At 44.1% G+C, this 22516-nt stretch overlaps 1 protein-coding gene across 1 annotated transcript in view; it reads left to right on the top strand.

Moving 5' to 3' along the window:
• Window positions 1-9343: 9343 nt before the first annotated feature.
• Window positions 9344-22516, top strand: part of LOC128448055 (collagen alpha-1(XXIV) chain) — a 76822-nt gene continuing 63649 nt past the window's right edge. The window contains exons 1-2 of the mRNA XM_053430581.1: window positions 9344-10177; window positions 20129-20199. Of these exons, the coding sequence (XP_053286556.1) occupies window positions 10125-10177; window positions 20129-20199 (124 nt within the window). The 5' untranslated portion in view covers window positions 9344-10124. The remainder of the gene's footprint in view (window positions 10178-20128; window positions 20200-22516) is intronic.

The following is a 22516-nucleotide window of genomic DNA, read 5'->3' as shown; positions in this document are numbered from 1 at the left end:
GGTGTCACCGCTTCGCCCCGGTGGACACAGAGACTGCAGGGCAGGGCTATTTTTTGCCCTGGTGACACGGGGCAGCTGATGGATAGAGAGCCTAGAGCCTAAAGTAGTGCCGGACATCTAAGGAACAAAAGGTCCCTGCCACCCATGAGTTACTGGTGAGAGGGACAGAGGGCACGGGCTGTTTGCTGGAAGTGGAAACTTACTGTGTCATCAATCTCATTGAATTCCTGGAAATCTTGTAAAGGGAATTTTGCTTTTAAAGCTGCAATAAGCAATATTTGATATGTTAACAAAGTAACAAATAGTGATTATTGACTTTGCTCACATCTTCCTACTCATTGCTTTGGCTTTTTACAGCCTTAAAGATATATCTAACTAGTCTTCATTAAAATGTCTAAAAACAACTTGACCTATGTTATATACTTTGTTGAATTGTTTACTTACATTAATCCAAATGTTTTGATCAGTGTTCAGACGCTCAGAAATTGACAATTTTATTCGATGTAAAGAGAAGTTTAATTTTATTGCCTTTTAGTTGCGTCGTCCACTTTACCGTGTCTTTGTCCGTCTCGGCTGTAACTTCCGGACCGAACAATTTATGAAGAAGTTAAAACTCTCAGCTAGCAAACGCTAACATTAACAAAACTTTAAAACATGACCTCATCCGTGAATCAAGACAGGAACTCCCATGATCCCTTGCTGCTTCATGACATCATCACACTTGGTCTTTCATTATTGTTTTGATGGAGAGACCCCTAGTGGTCAAAGTTACATAAATGATGATGTCCCCTGAACTTCATCACATAGATCCATCCATTATCGTTCTTTTTGGAGTTCTATGACTAGAATCTAGCTATCTGCCTATGACAAGCAGCCATTTTGTCTTCAGCGCAGACAGATGTGTCCATGTGTCTTTCTGCTTTCGTTGGCCTTGAATAATGTTTTGTCTGGTTTTTAAATGTTTCCTCCTTGTAGCCTCAGAATGAAGCTTCTACTTCTTACGTGAGATCGTAACTCCTCCATTATCAGTAGCACTTATCCTTTGAGGGTCGAGGTGGTTGCTAGAGCCAATCCCAGCTGTCATTGGGCAAGAGGCAGTGTACACCCTGGAAAGGTTGTGGGTCTATAACAGAGACAAACAACTATTCACGCTGACACTTACACCTACGGACACCAACACGCCATCCATCAGCCATACTGCTTATTCTTTCAAGGGTTGGGGGGGCAGTTCACAGTTGCCATTGGGCAAGAGGCAAGGTGGGTCATATCCATCCAATAGATATGTCTCTGGTGTATTTATAGCTTGTTTCCACCACCCTCAAGTGGCAATAGTCGTGGCCAGCTGTTGCAGGTTAGTGTACCTCATTGTGTATGATGATGTGTTTGTGTAACTGCGCACACTCTAAACAGTTCTGAATCCAAGCTCAAGAGTCACAATCTGATTCTGATCCACTCTGCTTCTTCTTCATGTCTCCTTCACTTCCCTCCTCCTTGAGGGTGCAATTGTTGAATCCATGGATCAGAGCGGTTCTTCTTCTCCTGCAGCAATAAGTGTGTCCCCCCCCCCCCCCGCCCACCCGCCCACTCCCACAAACCGAAACTGGGAACAATTTTCTCTGCAGTTGTTTCTAATCTTCCACAGAGCACATTGTTTTTGTGTGTTTGCTCTCCCAAGAAATAAATAGTGAGTCTGCTTCTCATTGTTTTTTGTTTGAAGTTCTGAATGGACGCACTCGGGCCTCACTGCCGGCTCGGCGCCGCGGCAGTTTCATGCACAGGTGGGAAGACGAGTCTTACGAGAGGAAGAGTGTGGCCGAGCTTTCCGTCCGCCGGCCTCACGGGGCTCGTTCACAGCTATAGATGCTGAGATATTCATTTCCAGGACAAGTCATAAACACGATGCTTCCTGCTTGTGTCCTCTTTCTCTGTTTTTTCCTCGAGCTCGTCACCTTTGAAACCTGTGCCAGACAGAGTTTCAAACATTCTGAGTGTTGGTTGAAATCCACTTGAAGTAGCAGATGTACACTGTATAGATTTGAGCTAAAAATAGCCTTGATTTACGTTATCTGAACTTTCTTTGGCTCTCGCACTGATTTGATGGCAAAACAAACTGAGTCACAGTCCCAGCGAATTTGTAAAGCACTGAAGAAGAAGAAGCGGAAGGCGAGCTGAAGACGCCATTCTCCTTTTCAGTGCTGCCATGCTTGTGTCGGATGTTGTGACACGTGTCAGACCTTTCAGAATTGAGAAGATCCTGTAGGCCTCATTAGCCCGGTTCCAAACATCCTAATCTCCGTTTGGATCTCTGAGCTGATATGAGGACAGAGAAGAGGAAATATGTGGAATCCATTTGTCTCGTGAACATTGAATGATCAAGCACCCTCCCCCCCGCAGAGGTCTCCTCTAAAAACCTGTCAATACGTGATGGATGCTGATCGACAGATGAACAGCGAGGGCTGGGCGGAGGTCGACCTGAGAGGTGGAGCCGGCCTGCGGTCAGAGCAGACATGTGAAATATTTCTGTTCCTCTTAAAGTGCGGGAGCTGTGGCAGCGAGCTGGTGTGGAATCTCTCCTGGGTCGAAAGCTTCCGGGCCATGAAAGAGGGACACTTATCATCGAACCCTAAATGGCTCCCAAGGCCACCGAGGTCGCTGTTGTGTGGCAAACTTCTGTGTCCTGTTGTCGCTCCCGCACCTGTGTGGTCTCCTCTGACAGCTCCTCTGCTTCTGAAACCGGAGCCACGTCCCACCCTGTTCTCCAAGTATCTGAGTGAAACTGAGTTTGGTTTGGTGTTTGTAAATCCCACTTCAGATACTTCCAAATATTATAAAATGTACGTTTTACACACGTCCTTTTCAGTCCGTGCTGATTAAGACTTTCCCTGTTAAGGTCATCTTCTCTCAAAAATGTACTCCAGGAAGAACTTCTACTTTTTGGGGAAATATGTTTCTATCTGAGCTTTAAATGAAACAACACTTTCTTCTACAACACGTTACTTTACAAATAAACTGTACCAGCAATGTCGGAAACTTTTCTAACGTAATGAGAATGTGTTGTTGATTTATAACTTTGGCGAGAGGCAAATGCATTCAAACTGAACATGTGTTTGTTTTCTGTAAAGACATCATCATGCAACATCCATTCTCAGTGACCGCAGCTTTGTTAAAATGTGTTTTTATGATCACACTCTCAGAAATTCCATAAAATCTTAGATGTATGGCGCCAACATCACAACACACATTATCTCGATACTCTTTACATGGTTAGGCCGAGACCTCGCAATATTATAGACCAACACAACAGTTCACACAATGAGCTAAGACAAAAGCATTTGCTGTTGGACTTCCAGAGCTGGATTGGAAGATCACATCTGCCCTAAAGTAAAGCCACATCATTTTAATCAGCCCCTGGTGGCTAGCTGCAGTCTTGGTCATAAACCCGGCCTACTCCATGTTAACAGATGAAACATGGACCAACCTTATATGTCAACGTATATTTTTTACCACAAACCGTGAAAATGCTGAAATGTAACTTTGTGGATGTAAGAAAACAGATATAACATGTTAATGAGTGAGTTGTAAAGATGCTGGAGGGAGAAGTTAGCTTCTTTTTGGGAAAACAAGCTATTTGCTAATGTTTCCAGTCTTAATGCTAAGTTAAGTTAGACAGAGATTCCCTCTAGCTTCATGGGATAAAAGGTAAATAAGCAGATTTCAACCCAAACTACAATTATCTGCTACTTCCATTATATGTCATCGGTCTTTTCTTCAATGGTTAAAGTGAAGGCAGGGGTTATTGGGCAGATACCTGAAGGAATCCCAGGATGTGGACATGAGGATTCAACAGGCTCAGCGATATAAGGATTTTCTTTGTGTACTTCCTCCGCCTCCATCACAATTGTTCAATGCTTTATCTCCGCGTAAAGATTATCATCATCAACACTGGCTTCACTTCACACGGAAAAATAGACGGGATCAGGCCTAAATTACCCTCCGGCCTAATGGTATCAGCGCAGATAAGAGAGAACATGCCTTTCAAGCCATTCTCTCAACCCTCTCGAGAAATGAAATGGGATTTTGTATGAGGAACATTGTGGTAAGCAAGCATAAAGCCACTCTCTGTTCCACGGCCAGCTCCTCGGAGAATTCCCGCCAGACAGAGGATCAGCTCCAGAGATGAAAGAGAGGTCAAGGTGGCTTTTTTTCTCCTCCTCCTCCACCTCCTCCTCCTCCTCCTCCCTAAAGCAAGCTTCTCCTCTCGCTCCCTTCTCCTCCTCTCATCCTCTCATCCCAAACTGAGGACAGACAGAGTTCTGGCCAAGGTGGATCAGGTCATCTGAAGGAAGCATTGGGATAAAACCATTTCCCCTTTAAATTCCCTCATTTTTTCTACTTCCCCTTCGGTGAGAGACATGGGAGAACTATTGTGATTCCTCGGAGGTGAGACCTGATTTAACAGCAGGTGGTTTCAGAGGCACGAGGGAAACACCGCAGCGGATGAGCAGGTGTGGGATAATAATTACATCCACGGTATAAAAAGGTCCTTGTCTTACTCAGCACATTTCTTCTCTTCCTGTTCTCGTCTTCCTGCCAGGAAGCTGTTCTTCTTCTCGGATGTATTTAACTTTAAGTACAGACACTGCACTGGTTTCACAAGAGCTGCTAATTGGTGATGTTCAGAAAACCCAAAAAATGGCCGTACATCCATCCTGATTGTAAGTTTTAAGACGCAGCAACATGTGATTATGGCGGCAGCTGAGTGGAAGAGGTTTTTAAAAGTTGACATTCTGGTTTGTTTGACTTCTGCTCAGCGTGATGCACAAACACTTCTGTTGATGTAGCCTCAGTCAGAGCTGCAGGAGAGATCACTGTCGGGTCATTTCTTTATGTTATAGCAATTATAATATAATATATTATAATAAATGATACAATACGATTCAATACAATATGATGACATGGTAAGACAACACGACATGAAACAATAACAAGATAAGAGACATAACAAGATGCACATTACACGATAATGTACAATATGATACGATACAACACAACATGACAAAACAATAAAAGACAATATATATATAATATAAACAATATATAATATATAAATGATGCGATATGAAATGAAAAGACAATACGATACTATATGAAAAGACACAACAAGATAAGACAAGACGAAAGATACACAATAAAAATTACCCATGAAAAAGTAAAACGCGATACATTATGATACAATACAATGAGATTATCAAGGTGATGATGAGTTAAAGTGTTGAAAAGTAAAGATGCAACATGTCGTCATTTAGCTGTAAAATCCACTTGCTGTGATTAGAGGGCTCCTTTAGAGAACACCTCCCTGTGCCGCGTGTGTGTTCCTCCCCTGTGGCCCCTCTCCACCACACATGACCCCCACAGGGACTTTCACTTTCCTTACACACTCCCAAACTTCCTCCCAGCCCAAACACCCCCTTCACCCTGGACTCCCCTGGCCCCTCTCTCGCTGTTTTCCCATGGTCCCTTAAGCTCTGCGAACCACCTCACTACACACACACACACACACACAGACACACACACTCACACAGGCTCCTACATGGAGTATTGTCTCGGCTATCGACCGCTCCGTGCTCCACCATCTGTTGAGCACGCTCCCAGCTGCTGCCCACACTCTCTCTGCTCGGCAGAATAACAGCCCTACGAGCCGGTGACACGCACACAAGGCAGAAATCACCCAGCACCGTGTCTTGTAATTAGAGACAGTGTTCAGGGTCTGGCTGGTCTTCAGGTATAGAGTCAGCTGTCAACCTGGTCACACAAGGCCGAGGCTTCAAAGTTTCCACACACCCCTGCACTTACAAGCTGTTACTGTACGATGAAATATTAAACCCCCTCGAAGCAAAGACAGCATGCTCTCCGGCCAGCACATGGTGATTGGATTCAGGCCTTGCTGTGGGAAACCTCTGGAGGTTAAATCACTGCAGAGACAGCGACGTGCAGGTAGGAATACAAGCAGCTCCTGGGAGCCGGCCAGCCACATCTCAAAGAAGTTCCAAATTAACTACAGATTCCAACCGCCAATGCAAAGTTTGGCTTTTTTTTATTCGTTGAACATGAGGAACTTAACGAGAAACAGTTGTTTTAAGCATGCAGCTAATGTAAAGGAAAGTTTTTGCCCCTTTCTCATTATTTGATCAGCTGTTTGTTATAGTGAGGAATCAAACTACAATGTGCATGTGCGCTCTGTGCATTATGTAATATCTGATCATATGGAAGGACTTTGTCCCGGACCACATGCTGCTCTAATCGCACTCCAGCCCGGCCTTCATGTACGTGTGAAACTCTGAGGTCATTGTCCGAGAACACAGCTCCATTGACCGCTCCATTGTGATCCTGGCTTGATCACAACACATTCACGTTATGAGACTGCAGGAGGGGGGACACCACATGTCTCAGGAAGAAGGGGGCTCATCTGGATCTGCCCCATTCCTCAAGAGAGAAAGAGGGAGAGGTGATCTTTTAGCTCTGGTGCTCCATGCACAATGGACTGATTAGTGCACATCTGGACATGTGAGGAGGGGGGGGGGGAGAAATCATCTTGAAAAGTTTGCTGTAAATCTGTGTGCATACTTGGCTGATGTCATTTTATAGTATAATATAGTGAAACAGCTTTGTACGACCTCTTTGCCGCTGGAGAGGCCCATGTCGATAATCTCATCGAGGTTTTATCAACGTGACGCACACTTCTGGATTCAAGCGTTCCCAAATGTGGCCGATCAGTGCCGGGCGGGCGCTCTGCTCCTCGAAGGGAGACGCCGTCCCAGCCTCATCTCACCTGCCGCAGGGTTCTGTCACAAACCCGGTCGTGAAATTCATTTGTTCATGACGTTGATTCACGGCCTTGTCAGAGAACAAGCAACCTCAAAGATCTTTCCTTTTTTCTTCTCGGGGAAGTTGGAAAAAAAACCTACATCTGGTCGAATCTCGAAAAGCTGATGGCAAAAGCAGAGAGAGAGAGAGAGAGAGAGAGAGAGAGAGAGAGAGAGAGAGAGAGAGAGAGAGAGAGAGAGAGAGAGAGAGAGGAGGGGAAAGAGAACATCCCATGCACAGGCTTCTTCCTCAGAGGCAACTTTCTTTGATGAAGAGTTTGACCGACTATTACAGACACACTCACACACAGACACACACACACACACACATACACACGCACACACACACACAGACACACACATACACACAGACACACACATACACACACACACACACACATGCACACAGACACACAGACACACACACACATGCACACACAAACACAAACACACAAACACACACAGACACATACATACACACACACACACACACACATGCACACAGACACACACACACACAAACACACATACACACACACACACACGCACACAGACACACACACACACAAACACACATGCACACACACACACACACACACACACACACACACACACACACACACACACACAGACACACAGACCTCCGTGGCACGACCGGCCTCAAATGTCTTGTTTGTAGCCATCACGAAATGAATACTCTTGATTAACCTCACTGTTTATCGTGGCTGGCCGGCTGGAGTTTCCATGTCACTCTGACCTCCCCTGTCCTGCTCCATGTTTGGGCATCGGAGCCGTTCACTGTCTTCGCTTCTTCTTTTTTTTCCCGAGGAGAAGAAACCCGGTGAGCTCCACCTGGGATTAGAGGCAGGAACTGCTCCGGCTCCTCGTCCCATCAGCTCCTTAAACTGCAAACCATATGGGCTCCCTCTCCGTCAGTGTGCGGATGTCTGGGGGAGGATGGGGTGCGTGGGGCAGGAGGTTCCAGCGACCCAACCAGGCCCTGTTTACTCTGGGTTAATGGTTTAACCTGACTGGGAAGTGGAGGAAGTGGGTTAGAGTCCATGAGAGGTTAGAGGCTGTTTGTTTGGAAAAATAGACAGGAGAGATCAAAAGAATTGGACACTGAGGCATTTCCAAGGGGTAAAAGTGGCCGAGCTGTGTTCAGACATGAAATAGAGAAGTTTCATTTCCAAAGGAATCAAGGCAAAGGCAACTTTTTAATAATAAACACGACTTTTCTGCTGATAAATGTGTATTTGTGTTAATCTGATGCTAAATCCAAACCCCTCACACTACACTGAATACCACCCAGAGTGTTGCACCACCACAAATAGAGGTCCGAGTCATTACTGTTTGTTTTTTATGTGCGTACAAAAACAGTCAATAAGACGCCCCGTGTAAAACATAATCATTCTGGAGGCTGGACAAAGAAATTAAAGAGCAGTGTGCAATCAGCCGTTTTATATACAGCACCACCACATGCATCTGGACTGAGTGTGGAGTTCAGCTTTGTGTGCGTTGTGTTGTGGATGAAAAGACTCACACCACGGAAATCTTAACACAAATAACAAAATTAGGATTGTTTAAATATGGGCAGGACATCTCCTCAAAAGTGAAGCCTCTTGATCGCCACCTGGTGGTATAGGTCATAAATCCTGACTCCTCCATGTTATTGGATGGGAGACGCACCAAACTAAAATGTCAAAGTACATGTCAAAAACAGTTTTCTGTCATCATAGGTAATTCTCATCACACAGGAAGTTTGTTCAAATGATATTTTTCCTGTAAGTTTGGTTTTAATTAGTAACTTGATGTTATAAAAATGGGATGAAAAGTTTATACAACCCCACCTCCTGTCCCCTGACATGGAGACACTGAAAATCTGTCTCTAATGTTCCACATGTTCACTGTGGAGGCCCAACTGTGTCTGTTTGGATCAAATAAAATCATAATTGATAAATCCCCCAATTACAGTAATAACATCATTACAGTATTATATGATTGGCAACAGAATTTTTAACAACTGGAAACATGAAGGATCACAGGTAGCCATTAAAGAAGCAAGAATAAATCATATGAATTATTATAAGGCAGGTTTGGGAACAATTTAAAAACAGTTGACTAAAGGAAATTGTCCACATGAGATATATAAAGCAGTAAAAAGAGTTTAAAAGATGTTTAGAGAGTCAGACTCTCACTCTGATCAAATCCTCAGCGGGGTCTTCAGCCCCTGATGCGATAATCCCGTCCAGCAGAATATTTAGAACATTTTTTAAGACCAAAATAAAATGTCCTGAATACAAGTCTCCATATGATGAAGACCAGATTCTCCTGCCAGGACGCCAGAGCAACAGCTGCAGCACCTGGCACATTTTCTTGTCAGCAAACACCATGAGCCTGAGCCAGCTGATCTCTTCTATCCCCTCTCTGATATTATTTCAGTCTAACTGTGCAGTGCATGTGTGAGTATGTGAGTGTGTGTGTGTGTGTGTGTGTGTGTCTGACAGTGAACGCAACATGCAGAGCAAACACAGGCATTATACCAGCTTTGGTCTAATTCCACGAGTCAAAGAAGACAAAGGGCATCGGTGAACACAAGCCTTAAGTCTACCCGTGATGTCACGAGTGGCTGGTGAAATCCAACACCACCAGCTGGAGTTGTGTTGGGGTGAAGACGGTTCCCTTTTGCATCAGTGCAAGTTTAGGCACATAGCAGGAGGAACGACCGCCTGGAGGTAAAGACGCGCAGGGCTGGATGTGCAGTCGAGTTGGAGACCGCAGTGTGAGAGCAGCGCTGCTTCTCTGAGTCGAGTTAACTCAGCAGAAACACACACAAACAAAAACTAAGTGTTCAAACCTTTTTTTGGTTTTTGTTTTTTTTTCGAACCACCGTGCGTAACCGTCGCGCGTCTCCAAGTTTGGATCCACCGCGCGTTTTCGTGCGTAAATGATCTGAGAGGGTTTGAAGGAGTGTGTGTTTGTGTGTGAGAGAGAGAGCGAGAGAGAACGAGAGAGAGAGAGAGTGAGAGAGTGAGAGAGAGAGAGAGGGAAAGAGAGAGAGAAATAGAGAGAGAGAGAGAGAGAGCTCTCCTCAGGACTCGCTGCTGTACGATGAGGAAATTCTGAGGTGGCACTTCTCCTCCGTCCACTTTACGCCTCCTCTGGCTCCCACCACCACCAGGCTTAGCCCATGAACAGGCATCCTCGCGCGTGTGATTCTGTTTTCACCCAGATCTCTGCTGCCTGGACAAATGCATACAAATGCATTTAGGAGCTCAACGGACAAGGAGTGGACACGTTTCCGCGGCTGCAACGTAAGTGCGGTTTCATGGTGCATGCATGTTTTTGGAGGCAGTTTCAATAGAACATGGCAACTGGAGGGTTTATTTCTGTTCTGGGGTCTGTGGCTCTTTCCCTGACAGGGACGCCGCTGGACTAAACATAGACCCTGCAGATAAAAGCTCTTGCCACTGAAACTTGACTTACAATGAAAAGTTAAATCATTATTAATCATTATTTTACGTTTTCATGATGTTTCCAGTTTGTTTTTTATTGACCTGTTAAATTCCTGCTTAATGTGCAACTGTGCATGTCCTCATTTCTCCCCCCTTTGATATCTGTGCTTTTCATCTGATTGGCTGGATGTAATTGAACTTCTCCTGTATACTTAATGGTTCATCATGTATCCAGTCCCCCCCCCCCCCCCCCCTTGGCTTTAAACTCGCCTTGTGAACATGCAGCCTGAGATCTCCGACATTATAATCTGAAAACCATATGGCCGACCGCTGAACCCCCTTCCCGTCATTTGTTCTTCTCTCACATAGCCATGATAAGCCGGGGAATAAACAGTGGAGCATGGAGGAGGAGGGTGAATCAGGATGTCTTGGGAGCAATAATGCTTATTCAGCATGTCAGGGATTAATGATTCTGGTAAAGCATCGGGATGAAGTGCTCAGTGACTCAGGATCACAAGTGTTTTGACTTTAAATGGACCAAAGAAAATCTATTTAGAGCCTTTTAAAAGCTGAACATTCCTCATGGAAGTGTGTATTGTTGACGTCCAACATGCAGGTTTTGTTGTCCTGCTACATTCAGCTGGGTCGGAGGAGCTGCAGGGAGACGTGCACGCCTTCCGGATGCCACTTAACAGGGGAGGGGGGGGGGGGAAACTTATTTTATGCTATCAGAGCCGAGTTCAAGTCGTCTGTGCTCCATTATGAATCCCCTCCAGACACGACCCGGAAAAAAGAGCTGATCTCACAAAGCGTCCTGTTGTTCTCTCGCTGACAGTGTTTGCTCAGCGCAGAAAACAAAGTGGAACCTAAAATCCTGAGTTTTTTTTTGTGTGTCCTTGAGAGTGAAAACCAGAGCCTTATGGAGGAAGTGAGTTGACTGGGAACAAGTGTGGCCTCCCTTGGATTCACTGAGAGTCAGTGTGTGTGCATCAGTGGTTGACTGGCTCCCGAGCTGCAGACAATCCCCCACTGTTGCAGGCATTGCTGCTCCATGGCTGCCAGTGGTGGAACTGTGTACACTGTACATTTGACTGTATTCTCAATACCACATATTAGAGCGATGAGTTCTTGAGGAAGTAGATGTGGGAAGATCTCTGTTGCCTGGAGCTGGGGGTCCATTAAAAGGAGGATGACTAATACAAACCACTAATGACATGATTCATATCTCAGAACAGCAGTGAGAATCAAAAGAAAGTTCAAGGAAGGTCTGCAGCTGCCTCACATCTGTCGTACACCAGCGCTCTTTGTGCATGCCTGATCAAATCTCTGTGCTGTGGTCGGGAGCTTTGCTTTATTGATTGTTGAAGTTGGTGCGATGACGCTGAAGCTGGGAATATGTGGGTTCCCTGTGGTTTTCAACAGTCCCAGTAGCTGCGATTTCAGTTTAGGGGCCATCTCCTTCCAAGGAAGCTTAATGGTCTACGCAGGACACCAATGACGCCTACTTCATGGACTGCGTAGACCATGAAGGCTGATCTGAAATGGGACAATCAGGGAAATACAAATCAGGGAAATCCTCTGCAGAATGTCTCATTTAGGTTCGGTCTTCACGGTCTTTGTGAGACAGTCCACGGAAGGTTTCCCTGATTTGCGTCACGAGGTTGTCCCCAAGCTCGGAGCCCATCAGCTCTCATCTGAGGACAAAACAGCCTCTGGGGAGAAATGGCCAGTATTATTGGGCTTCTGCTGTAGACAGCGGAGATATGGGGCAAAGACACTGTCTAGAATCTTGACTTGTTTCTTTTATCACATAAGGCGAACGAATCCTCCACTCAAAACACAAACAGCCATACTTTCTGTTGGTGCTTTAGGTCCAGATGAAGTTTTGGCTGATCTGCATTGACAGTTTACAGCACATGACTGCATAGAAATCAATGAGCCAATAGCCGAGGCATCGACTGTTTACAGGCAGGCCACCAGAGCCTGCTCAAACCTGATTGGTTCAAGTAGAAACAGAAACCAGAAGGCTTCCTCCCCCAACATCTTGTCCCTCACCTACAGATCTTCCACATTCACAAGAACAGAATCTGTTTATAGACACTAGTCACGCCTTTTAACCTAGCAACGGAGCTGCAGTCGGATACAACGAGAAAGTGTTAACGCCCCTTTGTTTTTTAACATGTGGACATTTGAATTCCTTGAAAAAGTGTTCATCACTGAATCCTGGGATAGGTTTGAGCCTTCGATGCTCGGGGATATAAGGAACCCATTCGTCAACTTTGGGACAATCTAGTCGCGCCACTTTGTCGCAATCGATCTCCTGACAGCCATTGATAAGTGTAACTGTGATAACCCCTGAGTCCACCAATGGTCATGGTGTACTTAGTGCACACACGCCACTGAGACTGATGGAACTCAATGTGAGGATATCAAAACACACATTTCCCCTTCGACTCGACCACCAAACAATCTGTAAAGATTTCCCCCCCTATGTAACATGTCAGTAGTCTGGAACTCTTGTAGACAGATGCAGTACAGATACTGTGGCTCACTGTGACACGACCAGCACACTTAATTACTGTAATTACTTAAACATGGCCCCCAGCCTTTGTCTTCCCCTTTGTTTTCATTCTTGCTGAAAATCCAGCTAAAGGAAACTCTTGGTAATTCCTCACACTTTGAAATAAATCTTGTCAAAGGCAAACTAGACCAAGTAATGGGACGGATCGAAGTTATTTGGTTGATCTATTGTAAGACTTTAGTTAAACCAAATAAAAACATACCACATGCAGCCAGTTATGGTTTGTTTTATCTCTATCTGCTGATCTCTTTATAAGGGGATTAGGGATGTGATTGGAATTTGAATTTTTGGTGCTCAGACATGAGAAAACTCGTAAACTCAAAAAGTATCTTTCTAGAAACATAGTTAATCGGGATAACGCTCCACAGATCTCAATGTGAACATGTCATAAGGCACATTCTTCTACAACTGCCAAAACATAATAAAACTGTCTGGTGTTCAACTAAGCGCCACTTATTGGATGTTGTTATTTGTGTGATCATAACGGCGACATTGGCAACAACCCGGTTGTGAAGAACTGTAATAGAGACACACAGCTTTCTCCCCTGAGAGATGTTGCATGCTGGGATCACAGCCAGTCCACCTCGCTCCACACCAGCGGCCAGAGGGTTTTCAGGCCTGTCTGTCTGAGGGAGTGTATTTAACTCTCCTAACATCTGCAGGTCCGACCGCTACAGGAAAAGGGCAAACTAATAAAGCCCCGTGGAAGTTTACTCACAGCCCTTTGTCTGCTCGCTGTCCTGTAGACTGAGTCAATCTTTGCTCTGCTCTGCCGTGACCTCCTGACCCCAGATCGGTGATCTGTGAGAGCTGACAAACACCAACCACGCTCGGCTCTTTGTCAGAGGCCCGAGCACTCGGACACGACACACTGACACACATGCAGACTTTGGTAATAGCATATGTTGATTCATATTTTGAATTCAACGGTTGCACGGGGGTAGTGTGGAAATCATATGCAACACATTTCAAGTCTTGGCTAATGCAGAGCTATTGATCAGCCAACTGAAACCTGGAAATGGTCGATACGCTGATTGTTTTGCTCGCGGCCATTTGGACATGAGAAGAATACAATCCCACTTTCAATGATTTAGTCATTACCATCAGGATACAGGTGCTAAAGCTGAAACGCAGCCAGTGGGAGCAGATATTGGCGGCGGATCAGTTACTTGTTCCTGTCCAGGAATGTTGTGTTTGAGAAGGAGAAGCGAAGCATGCAGGGATGGAACTCCTGATGATTCACAACTCAGATGTTTTCCCCGAAATCCACCTGTAGCTGGTGAACAGTGTGTGTGTGTGTCTGTGTGTGTGATGCAGGGTAGGGATGACATAGCTACTGTATATATGATGGATCTAATTCTGCAGATTTCTATCTCTAACCCTCTGATACAAATAGATTTGTACTCCAGCTCCTCTGAGCGCTGTGTCAGCTCCTGCGTCGGAGTCTTCCCTCTGTTTTGAATTCCACTCTATTTAAAACTTGGGCTCAGCTGAGCCACATTTCTGCCACAGGGGCATCAAACAGTGGAGGTGAGGTACATGCTCCAAGGTCCAGCTCTATAAACCTCGATCTTCTGAGAGATAGCTCTATGTGGAGCAGCTCTGCAGACGACTGCTGAACTGTGGTGATGTTTTGAAGATGAGGGACGGGGTGAAAAGATGACAGGTTTAGTAAAAGTGAATCCCTTCAGGCAGCAGAGGGAAGAAACAACAAGCAGTTTGTTTACTGAAGTACAGTTTTCATATAACTGTACTTTATTTGAGTAGATCTACTTTTGGGTGCTTTTCACTTTTACCCAGTGGTAGAGGAAAGATTTAAACCTTTACTTATAGTAAAGTATGACTGAAAGACCAAAATGTGCTAAAGTAAAATTCAAAGTACCAAGTTAACTTTTCTACTTGAGTAAAAGTATTTGCAGAGTGTGGTCTACTACCTGATGTAATTGGTCTCTTCAGAATCCATTTTAGTTTCTTCTTCTCTACTCTAATGTTCCCTGACTGCTCTGATTGGATCAATGGACCTGTTCCCCTCTTGTAATTGATTACTAGGAGCAGAAAATACAGATATTTGCTGACACATGAAGTAAAGTACATATTCATAAAGAAAAGTAATGAAGTAAATGTACTTTGTTACATTCCACCTCTGCTTTAGAAGTACTTGGCTTCTTTCACTTGGGTAGAAAAGTTAATATTGTGTTTTCACTTTTACTGGAGTACCTTTACTTGAGTAAAAGGTTGGAGTACTATCTCTAAACTGCCAGTGGGATGGTTTAAGAAGTGTCCTGGAACCTTTTCAGGAAATCAAAGAGAAGCTTCCTTCAACTTTCTACAAAACCAAACTCAGATTAACTTTGATTTTATTCCTTCCTCCTTCAGTAAGTGAAACACTTCAGAGACACTTGAGCAGATTAACAGCTGCGTCTGCTTCCTTTGGATTGGATAATTGCTTCCATGGACACGTGGGGCGTCGCCGCTCACCATAAAACGAGGCCGACGTCAGCGATGAACGGAAGGAAACTGTTTCCTGTGTCTTATGAGCACTGTAAACAGAACTCAAGTGGGTTTGCCCCTGTTTGCCAAATCAAATTAATCCCTTTGCCTCCGTTGACTGAGCCATTGTTGGGGATCCAAGCTAATTTTCTGGGGATATAAGATGCAAGACCTGTGAGTGCTGGAATTGTTCCTTGCAGAGGGGGCAGTTTTTTAAGTTGTGATTATTTATAGTCCTGACATGACTCTCAGGACCCTAACCCTACCCCCCCCCCCCCCCCCCCCCCCACACACACACACACACATAGTGGTATTTCCCTTAGTCAACACAGCAGTGTTTGGGGAGCTTTGTCTCGCCTTCAGAAGCCTTTTCCATTAACTGCCAGGACTGGGAAGCATCATGTGCTGTCACAGGGATTCACCTCCCTCATCATCTTTAATCATCCGCAGGCCGTGATGGACGCCACGCAGCCTTCCTTCATCTCCTTCACTTCCTTCCTTCCCTTGATTCTGGACAAAAAGCACTAACAACATGTCAAAGAGTGATGATGTATTCAGAGACCATCACTTAGACGGATGGATGGTAAAGGGTAGCGTTCAGGTTGATGGAAAGATTTCCCACCACCTGCTCTTACATCACTGTGGATGTGCTGCAGCAGAGACCTGAGCCTCGGGGACGCCTTAAATAGCCCCAACAGGGAGAATGTGTGACAGACGGCCGAAAGGGAGAAAAGAGGATCTGCTTGAATCAGCATCAGATGGCCCCACTCGACTCTGCAGCGGGGAATGTTCGGTGTTATATTTTTAGTTTTATCTTCTTTTCATTGGTCTACTTTCAAACCCTGCCAACTCTTAAGCGCAACCAGCTACTCACTGGATTTATAAATGTCATTTTGATCCTCTCGCCAAAGATGAATGATTGTATTCATGTATATAACACCCCCCCCCCTGCCCCCCCACACCCTCCCAACCCCTCCACATACACACACACACCCCCACCCCGCCCCTAGTTTGAGCTTTTTCCTGCTCTGGGGATCTGTCTGAGTTCCCGGCTGTGGAATGTCGCACCAGTTTCTCGATGGGGAGCAGGTGACAGACACAGCTCATCATGCTTACACTCTGCATTTTTCGTTTTTTCTGCAGCTTTCCTTAGTTATTGTTTTTACTTCTCTGTTTCTCTTCCTTCGGGCCACACAAACACCGGCAGCCTCTTTGCCGGGTTAATCTTCTTGGAGGAGAGATGTTTGTAAGACTCTGAACAAACACCACTGTTCAGTGTCAGTGTTTAAAAGCATCACAGTAGTTCCCAGAATCCACTTCAGCTTGTTTTGCTTGTGTTGCAATTAGAGAATGAATACCAGTTAAATGTGTCATGTTTTATTAATGCTACTGATAAAAAAGAGGAGTGAGTCAACACAGCGCATAAATAATATTAAAAGGTAACAACTTGAATAACTTCAGATTTATGTTTAATTTCTCCTCTGGACTCGATGCACTACGTGGTGGGCAGTGCCACCTAGAGGTGGGGTCAGTTAGGGTCAGAGTTCACCACACAGGTCAATTATTGATAGGAATCGTCAAACTTAGTGGAATATAAGGTTTATAGTTAAATTTATATGTTTTTGGCATTATGATTTTTTTAAAACCATCAGTATGAGGGGGGGATTGTGCGTCACAGCATTAGAGATGCAATATTTTGTATCTAGATCACTGTCATCATCTCCCAGTACAAAGTGTTGAGGTTTTTCAGAACATGCTAGCACGTCATTATATCCTGTTTATTAAATGAGCTCAACTCTGTGAGAATTAATTGTGCTTTTCAACTTGTAAGAATAAATCTTTAAAAAGCAGACGAGACAATTTCTCTCTTTGAATCATCGCTGGGGCTGATTCTGCTTCTTTGTGGTAAAAGCTTTGCTGAACAACATTAAATTATTAACCAGCTTTGCCTTTGAGACGAAATCATCTGGTAACAATGAAACACGACTCAATAATTCGCTCTGTGTGACTTTTCGTGGCATTTTCCGATGTTAAAATGTCAATTTGAATGAATTTGGTAAACACAGGATTCAGGTTGTCTTTAAAGTGGCTCCAAGGTTGAGTATTTACAAGTTGTGACTTCTGATTTCAAGCTCAGTGTGGAGGAGGCAGGTAGGCAGGGTTCAAAGAGCTGAATGTTCAAGGGCTGCAAGAGATTATTCTTTCATCTTGTCTGCACATCAAGAAGGTTCCCATTTCACTTCCTGGTTTCTTTCTTTGTGGAGTTTGCATTTTCTCCCTGTATGTGCATGAGTTCTTCCAGGTCCCCTGCAGTCCAGAGACATGTAGATCGGGTTTAATTTGAGACTCTGTATGTTGTTGGCCCTTTGTTAAACTGGAGGCTTGTCCGGGATTTGCTCCAGCCGACCCTGTGACCCTCAAAGGATAATCTCCACAGATGATAGGATGGGAATGAATATAAAAAAAAGGAAAAAGCAGATGTTGCTATGACATTTGAAATTCGATTCAGGTTTCTACATCTTTATTTGTTTCTAATTGTGGTAAATTCAGTGATTTAAAAAAAGGTGGATAAGGTCACACGGCCGATGTTGTGTATCAGATCAACAACCAGGCAGTGGAGAGTCTGCAGAGCTGTGGTAAGTCTGGCTGAGATGTTGTATTGGAAATGAGAGACACTTCAAAACAACGACAACCACCAGCACTGCATCTCTCCACCGCTCTGGTTCTAGTGACCAGACCGAGGCGTCTCACAGTGCACGTTTCTGAAGAGCACCCAGAGGACTCCCAGACTGTGAGAAACCAGAGTCTTTAGTCTGATGAAACCAAAATTGAGCTGTTTGGCCTCATTGCTGAATTTTTTCACCCACTCGTCCTTCTCATGCAGAGAACACTTGTGTCGTGTTTGATCGTTTCCAGACAATTATGTGATTCTCTCTCAAAGTCACATTCGCTTAACAGCAGTTTGATGATGAGTTATGCCGGTGAAAAGGAGAAAAGCCTCGTCTGAGATGTGGAGGGAGAGAACGTGTCCCGTCTGGCTTTTTGATTTCGATTCAATTCTTTTCAAGTCTTGAAGGGTAATTAATTCTCCAAGTCTTTTTTCAAAATGAGTGGTTAACCAGACCTTTCTAATTAACGTTTCCCTGCTGTTACTTTGTCTTTCACACATGCTGCATTACATCACATGCCCGCCAGCGTGATCAATGGTTGCCAGACAATGTCACTGGTGTTAATATTAGCCTCTGTGTTGCTGCTGCTTAGCAGCCGGGTTCTCGTGAATTCACAGGTCATAATCATAAGTTCCATTTGAAAATTTTGACTTTAAATAATTCAATCTTTCTTTTTCTTCCTCATCTTTTCTCTTTTCCTCTCTTGATCTCTTCACTGAATTTGTAGATGTACCACAACAGTTATTTTTGGTTTATTTATGCTCGTGTGGATCACAGTCATTGAATATTGTTTAGATCAGCACAAAGTAATGAGTATGAGGTGATAATCAAATCAATCATTACTTTCAATTTAAGAACTCCTTTGCATTTCACAGATAACATTTCATATCAGTGTAGCAGCTACTTTACTGAGCTACACCTGAGTTGAACTCAGTGTGATGCAGCTCCACTATCGATATGCTTTTATTTTGAAGGAAACAAAAAGTAGTTACCTTGTGCTATTTGACCTGAGAAAAAAGGCTGTAAACTTTTTATGCAACAACCTTCTGTGTTTTTATTTCACAATTATAGAAGCTAAGATAAACCTTTAGCAGCAGTGAGATGTGTCTGAACTTTGACGCTAATGGAACGATAAGTTTATTGTGTAAACACGTGCGTAGACCCAAAGCTGTGATTCAATAGTTTAGCTTCGCACTTAAATTTAACAATTGAAAGTACAGTTGCGTTTTCCCCATTAGTTCCTGCTGGTGTCAGTTTATCTCTCAAGTGGTCTTTCAATAATGCTGTAAACAGATCTCCTGATCCTGCCAAGTTACAGGAAATGTTTTCAACTTCCAGCTAACTTCTGTCTCACACTATATCTATGTATCAGCTGTTTTTTCAAATAGATCTGCACCCGCTACTCTAAATGGATGATTCCAGGGAGACTCCTTCTCCTCCTGTCAGCAGGATAGAGGCCAGACTTCACAATAGAAAGAGCCAACAGTTGCAGTCATCAGTGTTTTCCTCAGAATTACCACTTACTCCACCATATTTCACATGTGACTGAGAGAAAACCTCAGCGAATGTTTTCTGTTGAGTTGTTTTAGTATCAGACTCCAGTGTTGGCTCACTTTGCCTGTGACTGTCTCATGGCAGTCATCATATTCTGTGTGTAGTCTCCTCTTTAACAGTCTCATGATATACAGTCACTATCACATAAAATGTCTCTATAATTCTCTATAATAAAAAGGGATTGTGTGTGTTGCCTCACAGCATGAAGGAGCACAGAGGAAGTCCTAGTCCAGGTCCTCTGTGTGTACAGCTGTCATGTTCCTAATGTTTTTCCCCAGGGTGTTATGTGTCTGTCTTTTAGTCCCAGGCTGCAACGCACATAGTGACTTAAACCTTATAAGTCATATGTGTCAATATCTATATTAATATCTATATGATTCCTGTGACCGGCCACCTGTCCCTGTCAGAATTACTCATCTTGATCAGTGATCGCCTTTCTCTACACTTTTATAATTCATTTGGTTGCTTTTAAAAGTCAGTGATGTGTTGTTAATGTGTGTGTCTCTGCTCCTCCAGGTGGAACTTCCTCCTGCTCCTGTCAGTATGCTCAGCAGTGCTCTCTGGAGACGAACACTATCTATCTCAAGGTACAAGACAAAACCCTCCAGCACAAGTTAACATTATACTGCCAGTACTACCTGGTACTTTCATATAAAGGCCTTTCTCTATATATTGTTTTTGTCTGTGCAGCTAGTGAGATAACCTCTCTGATCCTTGAGATTTTCACAATTTCTACAGTTTAACGGATCCAGGTGGTCCCTTTCTTTGTTGGGTTTTAACCTGAGTCAGGAAATAGTTGAATTGGTGGTGACCTCTGACTTGTGTGACTCCGCTTGAATGAATAATGGTTCATGACTTGTGGCTTATACTTTTATAGATTTTAAATGAAAGGAAAAACAAACTGGTTTCAGATTCAAAGGCAATATATGCAGATATTTCAGAAGCTGCACTTAGATATAAAAGTCTAATTAGTGCATTTCTTCAGAGTGAACCATTTACCTTTTGGGGGAAACATTCTTCTGGATAAGATCCAAATATTAAAAAACACACAGACAACAACTCAAAGCTGATTTTTAAAACTTTATATTTTATCTGAGAGGGTTTAAACAGGAGCTCGTTTTCTTTGCTTTTATTCTCATTTCCAACCTTCTCCCTCAACATGTCTGCTCACGCTCTCCAGCTCTTGCATCAGCCTGCGAGTAGAAACAGCCAAAATAGCCTCTCAGCCTCGGCCGCTGTTCTCCTTTCCCCCCTCTCATCTCTGCTTAATCAGAAATATGCCACTTGTAAACATAGTTTGAAAAACATGCAAGGAAGGTCACTCTGGGAAAGTACACCAATTAGTTTGGAGAAAGAAGAAGTGGAAATACCAGATGAGAGCTTGGCTTGTTTGATAAAAGGGATGAGGTGATTCTCAAAGAGGGATGAGAGGAGTTGAGGATGAGAGAGACACAAGTTGGGTTGATAATAAGCAGAGACATTAGTTCTTCTCTGTATCCCCCTCACATCTATTTGGTTTCAACCAGTTTGAGTGTTGGTGTTGTGCGGTGAGATATGAAATGTCCACAGCAACAAAGAAGAGAAGCCCTCACTACTGATACAGACACTGAGAGAAAAACAAACAGCTGGTTTATCTCTCAAAACAACAGCTCCTCTGATGGGCACACATCCCAAACCAGCATGATGGTCGACCACATCACCAAATCTGCATCCACCATCAACACCAGGCACTAAAAGGACGAACCCCTGCTTGTTATGACCTGGCTCTGGTGTGAACAACAAAAAGCAAACACTGCAAACCTACCGACTGATATTTGGTTGCTTTTCTCTACGATTCACATTTACTCATTACCACACACACATTCTCATTCACTCACATATAGAGATATATAGACTGGAGGAGCCGGGTGATCAAACCACCGGCATTCCTGGTACGGTAGACAACTCACGCCTCACCTCCAGAGCTGCAGCCACCCTCTGCATGGGATGTGAAAATCAGCGACATCAGTTGTGTGTGGTGTGTGTCCGTGAAGGATGTGGGTGCAGGTGTAAGGTTCAAGTCAAAACATAACATTTAAATTAAGGGAACATAACTAGACCAGGATATGTGTGTGTGTGTGTGGGGGGGAGAGAGAACCCGAAACACAGAGTAGTACCAGTCAATCCGAAAGGGGCGTCACACGTCGGTACACTTTAGTTTCTTTGTAGCCATCTGATAGATGATAACTCCACGTATCACTCTGGATGCAACCTCCTTGAACAACTTGCCTGTGCTCAGTGCGACCAAATGCTGTCAAAACAATCTTTAGAAAACTTCATTAAGTTCTGAACCAATGTTTCACTCCTTTGAGGATTCTCTGAGCATTCGCATTGTATTTTGATTGGCACATTAATAGTCTGCTGCCAGGAATACCCCATCACGCAGGCACACTAGTGTCAGGTTGACCTCATTGATGAATTCTTACATACCTGTTCACATCTCCACATGCATGTGCATTGTCTGTAGCTCCCTGGACAGAGGAGGTAAACGTGTACCTGTAGCTGATGAGCCCATTCCAGGCAGGATCAATCATAACGAGAGGAGGAGGGATGCACACTGAGTGCTGGAGCAGCTCATCTTCTCATATGAGACAGGTTGATTGGAATCTGGGCTGACATTACCCGGGGCAAAGAATGTCAAAGACATATCAGTGCGTGCTTGATTCAGCTGCAGAGAGATGAGTCTTCCTTCTTGGGTTGAACGTCTAAACTCCCTGTGAAACCACATCTAAGAAGATTGTGTTCATGTTATTTCTGTTTATAACATCTGTCGGTCTGTGGCTCTATTTCTCCTTTTCATCCCGTCCTTCCTGCAGAGACTAAAATAAAAAAACATCTGTTACAGAAGCAGCTGATGCGTCACAT

The sequence above is a fragment of the Pleuronectes platessa genome, chromosome 9 (assembly GCF_947347685.1).
Source record: "Pleuronectes platessa chromosome 9, fPlePla1.1, whole genome shotgun sequence".
Lineage (NCBI taxonomy): Eukaryota > Metazoa > Chordata > Actinopteri > Pleuronectiformes > Pleuronectidae > Pleuronectes > Pleuronectes platessa.
The sequence above is the reverse complement of the archived record's forward strand: the minus strand, read 5'-3'. Positions and strand labels throughout refer to the sequence as shown.